At 43.4% G+C, this 10120-nt stretch overlaps 1 protein-coding gene across 1 annotated transcript; it reads right to left on the reverse strand.

Moving 5' to 3' along the window:
- Positions 1-415: 415 nt before the first annotated feature.
- GP5 (glycoprotein V platelet) lies at positions 416-2110 on the reverse strand. Its single transcript, XM_065877013.1, has one exon. The coding sequence runs from the start codon at positions 2108-2110 to the stop codon at positions 416-418; it is 1695 nt and encodes a 564-aa protein (XP_065733085.1).
- Between the last annotated feature and the right edge of the window lie 8010 nt (positions 2111-10120).

Below are 10120 nucleotides of genomic sequence, written 5' to 3' on the forward strand. Positions count from 1 at the left end.
CACAACGACGGAGAAGGAGACAAAGGCACAGCAGGCAGCCACAATTTCTGACTGTAAATGGTACGGGGCGGGGGCGGGAATGGGAGGTGAGACTGAAAGGGGAAGAGAGAGGGAGAGAGGGAGAGAGGGAGGGAGGAAGAGAGGGAGAGAGGGAGAGAGGGAGGGAGGAAGAGAGGGAGAGAGGGAGAGAGGGAGGGAGGAAGAGAGGGAGAGAGAGAGGGAGGGAGGAAGAGAGGGAGGGAGGGAGAGAGGGAGGGAGAGAGGGAGAGAGGGAGGGAGAGAGGGAGGGAGATGGGAGAAGAGGAAGAGGAAGCAGGGAGAGGAAGACAGCGGCAACCCGTCGGGACTCTCTCCAGAGCCACGTCTGACAATACCCTGGTCACGTTTTAATTAATTGCAAGGTTTCACCATTGCCTCAAACCAGAGCTCTCTCTCTGATTAATTTCCGAAAGAGCCTGCCGAGTCGAATCATCGCAAACACTATGATCCCGGTTATTATGGCCTGAGCAGCTAAAAGCAGAAAATAGAGACCCCAGAACAGGTTCTGTTCCTGACTTCTGCCTTCGGCCACCGGCCGGGCCCACGCCCAGGACTCGGAGCGCTTGGGTCCCAAGGAAGCGCGGGCAGGGGCGGCGGGCAGGGCGGGCTGCTGGGGGCCTTCGGAAGAGCCGAGGGCGAGGCTGCGGGAAGGCGGGCAGCCGGGGTCGCCGAGGGGCAGGGCCCAGAGCGGCAGGCCGGCGTGCGGCCCGGGGCCGTGACACAGCGGGGCCTCGGCTCGACCCACGAGGCCCGCGTGCCGCCGCAGCCACGCCAGGAAGGGCCCCAGGCCACAGTCGCAGCGCCAGGGATTGTGCCCCAGCAGGACCTTCGCCAGCCGGGGCAGAGCCTCAAATACGTCTCCGGGCAGTGTCTCCAGCTGGTTGTGGTCAAGCTGGACCTCCTCCAGGCTGCTGACGTTGCGGAAGAGCTCGCGGGGCAGGGTCCGCAGCCGGTTGCGGCGCAGCGACAAGTGGCGCAGCCCGCCGAGGCCGCGGAGCAAGCCGGCGGGGAGGGAAACCAGGCCGGTGGAGCGCAGGGCGAGCACCCGCAGCTCGCCGAGGCCCCGAAAGGCGTCCTCCGGGAGCGCGCTCAGCCGCGGGCTCAGCGTCACCCCCAGGACCCGCAGGCCGCTCAGGTTGCGGAAGGCGGCGGCAGGCAGGGTGCGCAACTGGGTGGCGTTCAGCCACAGCTCCCGCAGGCCGCCCATCACCCCGAAGAGCACCTCGGGGAGTTCCTCCAGCGGGTTCTCGAACAGGGTCAGGAAGGTCAAATTGTGCGAGTGAAGGAAGAGGGCAGAGGGCAGAAACTCGAGGCGGTTTCTGGAAAGAGTCAAAGAGCTCAGGCTTCGCAGACGGTCGAAGGCGCCGGGTGCGACGGAACGGATGTGATTTCTGTCGAGCTGCAACTCCATCAGGGCGCGCAGGCTATCCAACAGCCCCGAATCCAGAGACACGAGCTGGTTCGAGTGGAGCAGAAGCTTCTCAAGCTTAACCTGGACCCCAAACAATCCCTCGGGCAGGTGGGTCAAATTATTTCCCGATAAATCCAACAATTTCAGGTTCCCCAGGTGTGTGAAGAGGCTAGCAGGGAGGAAAGCGAGTTGGTTTTGGTTCAAAAAGAGCTCCTGCAGGTTAACCAGTTTCTGAAACATGTTTTGGTCAAGGCTCTTTAGTTCATTGCCGTCCAGAAACAACTGTTCCAAGAGCACCAGCTTATCCAACAGCGCGCCTGGAAGATGAGTGATCTTGTTGTGCGATAACCTCAGGGTTTTAAGTTTTATCAGGTCGTTGAAAGTGCCGGGAGCAATGGCCGAAACTTGGCTGTCGGACAGCATTAGGCGCTGCAGGACGGTCATGCCACTGAAGCTGCTGTTCAGCAAGGCGCCGGGGCCCATTCGGAAAAGCAGGATGTGCGTAAGGTTGGTGGGCAAGCCGAGCGCCGCGATGCGCGCCACGCTACCCTGCGAGCACTGCGCGGCGTCGCGGAAAATGCACCTGCAGGTGGGTGGGCAGGGGAAGGGCTGGGCGCGCAGGAGCCCGAGCGCGGCGCACAGCAGAGCGCTCCTCAGCATGTCTGGAAAGGCGACCGCGGCAGATCTGTGGGCAACACACAAAGGACAAACGCTCGAATTTCAGTCTTGTAACCCTGCATGATCCTTTCGCCAGGATTATCACTGACTTTGAATGTTACCCAGGTACAAGTGAAGTCTCCCTCTTAGGAGTGCTGATTTTCCTGGGTGGTGAAAAGACGTTCATTCTACACTACGAGGCCTCGTTCGTTTTACTGATTTTCCACTCTTAGTTCAAATCGTTGAAATGAAAGCAGTTTCAAGCTATGGAAAAGTCAACACCTTTAAATCTTTACATAGAGAGAACTAATTAAAACGATCTTTCTCACAGTCAAGCTCACAGACATCACAGAGCAGTGTGCATTGTGAACATAGCCCTGCTCCTGACTTCATGACTTAGCCTGCGGTGGCTATGACCTACAGCCCTGAAGGGAACAGCAAAGTCTGTTAAAACAGCAGCAACCATCACCTGATTCCTTTTATCACAATCATGCTGTATCTTCAGTGCCAACTTACCCTAAAACAGGACCACCCCATCATAGTGAACCACACTGAGAAAAGTAGGTAATAGTAGGTAATGGTACCTATCACTTTACACCACGCATTGTTCTCGGCACTTTATTTAAATTAATTCACTTAATCCTTACAATAACCCTATGAGTTAGGTACTAATATTATCCCCAATTAAAGGATGATGCAACTAAGGCACAGAAAGGTTAAGTAACTTAACCAGGGTCACAGAGCTAGAATTTGAGAGTAGTATCTCTGATTGAGCCATAAATAAGGAGCTATCACTTCTAAGATGCTTAAATAAAAATTAGTACTCGTGGCACTGAATTATCTGTGAAATACATACAGTAATACTAATTTGCCAAAACAATGTAATTTTAAACGAATTGCTTCTTGTACTAAATTTTATTTCTTATTCGTACAGACTAACCGAGCCCTCCAGTTGCCCATACTAATTTTTAAAATATTTGGCCTTACCTGAAACGGTGCTGCACCCCAAAGCAACTGAAAGGCTTAGAGCTTTGCATGTGACCTGGCACTTTCCAGAGGAAGAGGGAAGTATCCTTGCATCCTGAGGATAAAGGCTTTCCCAGAATAAAAGTCATGTTAAGGACCCTATCTCAGAGGGCATATTCTGGTTTTTAATGACGAATATCTTCAAACTTTGAGAAAGAGACCATATATCACCCAAGTCCTATGGCCAAAGCCGAATGATAAGAGCGGGAGGGAGAGCAGTTTCTCCCCAGAGGCACAATATGACTCTGTGATGTGTGTCCAGTAGTGACACAGCTGGGCCACTGCAGCAACCACACCCCTGGTTGGGCTACACTTCCTTTGGGTGTTCCTTTTTCTGCCGTTTCGCTCCAATTCTACTCCAGTTCCCCTCTCCCCCTTTTAGGAATAAGGCTAAGGACATTCTCAAGTGCCCTACTCATTTTTTTTTTTTTTTTCATTTTAGGAGTAGTAAAGCTAAAACCATTCTCAAACATGTTCCATAATGGCCTTGCTGGGTTGAAGGAAGGGTGTCCACATGTTCAACTGAGCACAGGGATGTCAAACTGCTTTGCGAAGTAGCTGTGCCAATATATGCTGCCACCTACTGGGTATGACGGTTCCTGTACATCTCCACCCATGCCTTGGAATTGAATTTTTAAATTTAATTTTTGCCATTCGTATGAAATAACTGTCTCGGTATGGTTTTAATTTTTCATTTCCCTGTTGAATTATGAACTTGAGCATCTTTTCATATTTTTAAGGGACAGTTGTGCCTCATCTTCTGAGAAATTTGGGTTCTTTTGACCATTTTTCTATATGCAAAGTATGTATGATTGTGTCTTTAAAAAACTGAATTGTAGGCATTATTTATGTATTCAGGATACTAATCCTTTGCCAACTGTAGGTGTTACAGATATCTTCATCTAGTTTGTGCTTTGCCTTTCCACCTGCTGTCTTTTGATGGACAGAAATCTTGATATAGGCAGTTATTAATCTTTAAGATTTGTTTTTTATGCCTATTAAAATAATTCCTCCTCTCCTCTCAAGCCAAAAAAATATTCTCCTATAACACCTTATTACATTTTAGAATTTTGTCCTTCGCATTTAGGTCTTTAATCTGTCTAGAATTGATTTTTGTGTATGCTGTAAGTCCAATTTTATTTTTTTCCATTAGGATAACCAGCTGTCCTATATATGTATATCCCTTCTTCCCTCAGAGCTACAACGTCAGCACTGTCATAAATCAACATCTGATGAATGTTGTGTGGGTCTGTTTCTGGGCTATTTGATAATCCCTATACCAACACCACACTGAAATGTAAAGCCTGAAAACGTCCAGTGTTTCATGAAGTGTGAAGAAGTAGATATTCTTACACTACATTGGTGGGAATATAAATGGTAGCAAACTTTGGGGAGGAAAATTTAGTAGTATCAACCAAATTTTAAACATACATATTCTTTGTCCAGCAGTTCCACTGCTAAAAATATGTCCTATGGGAATGCTCATTAAGACATGTACACAAAAATTTATTTGCAGGATTTTAATAGAAAAAAAAGAAAATCTAAATGACCATCAATAGGGAAGTAGTCGTTTAAATTATAGTATATCCATGCAATAGGATGCCTTGCAGACTTTGAAAAGAATGGATTTGAGCTGCAAGTACTGACATACCTTTTAAAAATTATTTTTGGCCGCGTTGGGTCTTTGTTGGTGCGTGTGGGCGTTAGTTGCGGCGAGCGGGGGCTACTCTTCGTTGCGGTGCGCGGGCTTCTCATTGCGGTGGCTTCTCTTGTTGTGGAGCACGGGCTCTAGGCACGCGGGTTTCAGTAGTTGTGGCACACGGGCTCAGTAGTTGTGGCTCGTGGGCTCTAGAGCGCAGGCTCAGTAGTTGTGGTGCACGGGCCTATTTGCTCCACGGCATGTGGGATCTTCCCGGACCAGGGCTCGAAACCACGTCCCCTGCACTGGCAGGCGGATTCTTAACCACTGTACCACCAGGGAAGTCCCTGACATAACTTTCTAAAATACACTGGATGACATAAAACAAGGGCAGCATAGCATATAACATGGGGTTCTATGTGTGTAGGATTTTTAAAAACATATGAGCATATGTATTTTTTCTAGAACAATACACCCAAGAAACTTTAGTATTCCCCCTTCGGGGGAGAAACCAGGAAAAAAGGTGACTTCCTTATATACCTTTCTGTGAGCTTTGAAATTTTATCAAATGTGCTTAATGTCACTATTAAAATTTTTTTCATGCAAATATAAAGTGATTTGGAAGGGAAAATGGCATTATTTAAGAAAAAAGGTAGGAATATAGGTATCTTAAAATACTGGGAAAAGTCAATGCTTGAATTGCAAAAGAATAAACATTAACCTCTGGAATCTGAGTGCAGTGGTACAACAGAAGTGGTTCTTAAATTATTTTATTGTTGGGAAAAAAGTCCCCCAAATCGACATTGTCAGGTGTTATAGAAAAGGAACTGAAATCTATTCAGCCTTTAGTGTAGCCAAATGCAGTCGAAGCCCATTAAATGCTGAAGGGACTGAAATAATCTTCTAAGCATATGCAGTCCTAAAACACAGGGAAAGCCACTGAGCCGTCTTTCCGCTTAAATCAAGGGAAGCAGCTCCAGAGCCTGGAACGGCTCCCCTGGTGACCAGTGAGTCAGTGACACGGGCAGACCAAGTGAAAGGCCCCTTGCCCATCAAATGCCACAAGCCAGCATGACAGAGGCCTGGGAAAAGGTACTGTGGGATAATCAGAGTACGACTTCGAGTCAAATTCGGGTGAAGCTTCTTTAGCCCATTTCCCCAGGAAGATCTCCCGTGAGAATTACCTCCAAGTTTTATTTTGAAGAGAGGACATTATGATGGGCCAAGAAGGGAACACTGGGCACAGAAGTTGCAGACAGTGGAGGAGCAGAGTTGATCCAATGAGCAAATTGATGAGAAGTACTTTGAGCACTGAAGTAATGACGGCACCCGTGTTTCAAGTCCTTTGGATTTTGGAATCCATGAAACAAGTCAGGAATCTGCTGTCCTAAGTGGCAGCTTCTGTATCAGTCACAGAACCCTGGCTTACAGGGTTTGGCCATTCAAAACCAGGTATCTACCGAATGAGATATGCTTTTCTTCCTCCGTGGGAGAGACTCCAAGGCCAGGGCGAAGCAGCGATCTCTGTACTTGTAGAGTAACCACAACCCCAACTTGGTACGGGGACAATCTCATTCAAACTCCTAGAACTCCCTCTGTCCTTCCCTGCAGTATATACCCAGAGTAAAGCACCTGGCAGTGATGGAGGGGGAAAAGGAAGGAGCGACATGCAGAACTGTACTGCCACCTGCAGGCTGTGGTGCAAGGGACATGACCATTTGCTACACAACCCACAGAGAATGGAAGGAACTTGGGGCTCAAACTAGGTCTCACACCAGCCAACCATCCACATGGCCCACAGCAGAGGACACATGGCTCCTGCAGAACCTGTGACACAAGGAAAGCCCTCCTACCCAAGCACAAGGCCCAGCACATCCTGCCCTCTCTGGGATTCCTATGGCCGGTAGTTAGCTCCAAGGTCTCCTGTACCATGGAGCGCTCTTTTTGCATCCATGGATGCCGCTTCCCCTCAAACTTACCATGGCTTACATGGCATTAGCTTTCCGTCTGATCTTCCCAACCACTAATAAATTCTAAGTCCCTAGTCTTCTATTTCACCACTTCCCTCAGACCTCCTGATGCTTAACATTTCGCTCTACGCTGTATCTGACTGATGGGTTTCCACGGGCCGGTCACAGACATGACGTGGTGTGTGGCAAGTTACATGATTTTCCTGAAAAACTCAAAGTTAAAAAGAAAGAGAGAAATGGGGGAAGTATTAAGCAGGAAAATAAATCCAGAGTATTTGGGCAGTATTCATGCAACTAAAGAGCAAACAAACGTATATAAAGACACAGGAAAAAAAGAAATGTTATATATATTATTCAAATCTTTATTTTGAACAGCTTCAATCAAAAATTTTTCATAAGGTTATTTACAGTGCTGAATGTACAATTCTGAATGTATGCCTTTTTGACATCAGGGTACCATTCTTGAGCAGCAATACTATTTAAAAAATAGAAAGATGCAGTATCATTTCTGATATAAAGTTACTTAAAAAAATCCAAAGTCTTAGGGAATTCACAAATCGTAACAGGAAGTAATTATTTTATTAATTTCATGTGCACATAATTACCAAATCTTAATACATTAAAAATATGTGTAAATGCCTACAGACTGTACAAAAATTAACATTTTGTTAAAAGTTCCCAACCACCTCCCACCATAAATATACAAAAAGCGTATTTTCAGATATGTCAAAACTGCATGCACGAAATCTTAGAATGTTTTCTAAAGCTGGAATTTTGCTCTTCTCTGGACATTGGATCCATAGCCGTTTGGGGGAACAGAGTACATAAACACTGATATAATTTTCCATGCCTTTGAAACTGTGCAGTAGTTTCATAAACACGGGAAACAAAATGAATAGTAAAAACTGCAACAGTTTTATTTAAATGCAAGTACAATTTGGAAAGCTTTCGAATGTAGGGATTATAAAACATATAAAAAGGTTTTACTTTGTTGTTGGCTTAGCCACTTTTATTCAAGCATTATTTGCAGCATTGCTTTACAGCAGTTGGTGCTAGAAGATACAAAACATATAGTTACCACTATTTATATCTGAGGGAGGAAAAAAACCTTTAAACAACCCTGAGGGAGACACACATTAAAAATCTTGTTATTTATTTAAAAAGTTAAAAAGTTACATATTATTTAACAGTTACTTTCCTGGACATTTCTGTCCTTTAGGTATGTGCATAAATAAAATTTAAATCAGCAATATTTATTCATCTTAATACGTCAAAATAATATATGTACAGATTTTAAAATTTAGATCTGTATACACTCAAATAATTTAATGTGAAATTCAAAATTACTACGTAATGGTGACCTACAGAGAGAGGACTCGTCTATCTATGGCACTAAGTAAGACCCACACCTGGACTCACAGGCGTTCTTCAAATCACATTCTGGAAGCCATCCATTTCAACCTGAACAACCCACCTTGTCTATGTTCAAATCTAACCTCCTACAAATGCTTTGTCCACCTACCTAAAAACCTCATTCCTTTGAAAACAATATGGACAGATGTGATATAAAACCCTTATAAAATCTAAATGTTAAAAAAGGGGGGAGGTTGTCAAAAATATAGCTCTTTATGATCATGCTCTTAAAGATGTTAAATACAATCTGATAGCTGGATTTTTAAGCTGCTACTTCGCAATTACTTTAATTATATGCTTCAGTATTTAAATCAAAGAATAAAATTTACAATTGTGGGAGATCACTGAAGACTATCACTCGTATGTATTGGAAGTGAACTGAATGTGGAAATTATAAAATGATAAAGAGAGTAAGTAACTATAAAAACAGTGCTAATCACAGCTCAAGAGGTCTAAGATGCATAGCTTCATAGAATCATTCATGGAACAATTGTTCTTATCATCTAATGTGTATTAATATAGTATCATACTTTTTTGATGGAAAACTTTGATTATATTTTTGTAAGAATCATCAGTGGCCACAGCAGTTAACAGTGATCCTGAGTGTAACATACATTTTTCTACAGTTAACCAAAAATCATCAGGTCTCTGCAGCATAAAAAATGAGAACCATTTGGTTTTATGGTTCTGGGTAACATTTGATCAAATTGGTAAATATGTATCAGGAAAATAATGATCAGTTAGAAGTAGAAAGCACAAGCATGCTATCGGTCAAGGAAGAGCACAGGATAAGATCACACAATCTTAGTAGTTTAGTGTCCACTTTACAGCAGTATCAGTTTTCTTGTTTATCAGAACTTTGGTCTTTGCCAAACTGCTGGATCTTACCTATAAAGGCATTTTTAAATTACCTTAATTTTGTTTAGAATTTAAACATTAACCAGGCAAAACAGAAAGGTGAAAAATATCTTCCACATTTCTTTTGGCTCAATGAATGACTTTTCTTTTTAACTTTATTTCATTTTTTTTTCTCCCAGAAATTTCCACAACCAAATATGCTCATTCGCAAACACCCAATCCAAAATAGGTAAACTCTGACCTCTGGCGCCACCTAATGGCATAAAACAAACTCGCCAGGTTCATACAGCTTTGAAAAAACAGCAGTCATTCAAAACCACTCATTTTTTTGAGCCTCATTATTAACAGGAGAGACATACATCAAACCTTTAAAATTTTAGGAGGTAAAATTCTAACTCAAAAAACAAAAAACTATTATCCTATGTCTTTAGGTAATTAAAGACGTAGAGGAAAATAAAAAGACATTTAAAATAATATAAAGCCTGAGAGGAAAAAAATAGGTATGAAGAGATATTAGAATGGTAGATCTACATCTACTGCCAAAAGAAATCAGCTTTTTTCCTACTGAAAAGGCTTCAACAACATTTAACTAAAGCAAATTATACTACTGACACCAGACGTAGCACAAGATCCATTTAATAGCTTTGAGGGACATCTCAAGAAGGCAGTGAAGCACCTTGCTGATTAGAAAAAATAAAACCCAGGCAGTTTGTACAGAAAATATAAAACCATAAATGGAAATTACCTGAGTTACAACACCATAAAACTCACTCCTAACTCTATGCTATTAAAGGGAACTGGTGGTATGCATACTAAGTTTTCTTCGGGAGAAATACTGAAATCAAATAAAAACAGGCTTTGTACCTATTTTCACTGGAGGCTAATTAACACCCATTTTATTTATCAACCACAAATTTAGGGCCTGTATATAAATGATGACTTTTCCTAATAAGGGGGCTGTGAAAATAAATTTAAAGGCATAAACTAAAGTCTTAGAAGCTAATATCTAAACACCTTCCAGATACCAACTTTTTTCTGTACCCTATAAAGAGTATCACTGAGGATAACAATCAAGCAAGTTCTGGAAATATATATAATATTTAGAGT

The sequence above is a fragment of the Phocoena phocoena genome, chromosome 4 (genome assembly GCF_963924675.1).
Source record: "Phocoena phocoena chromosome 4, mPhoPho1.1, whole genome shotgun sequence".
In the NCBI taxonomy this organism is placed as follows: domain Eukaryota; kingdom Metazoa; phylum Chordata; class Mammalia; order Artiodactyla; family Phocoenidae; genus Phocoena; species Phocoena phocoena.

What these genes read in the sequence shown, in the direction of transcription:
- GP5 (XM_065877013.1), bottom strand. Translation starts at nt 2,110, where the DNA reads ATGCTGAGGAGCGCTCTGCTGTGCGCCGCGCTCGGGCTCCTGCGCGCC.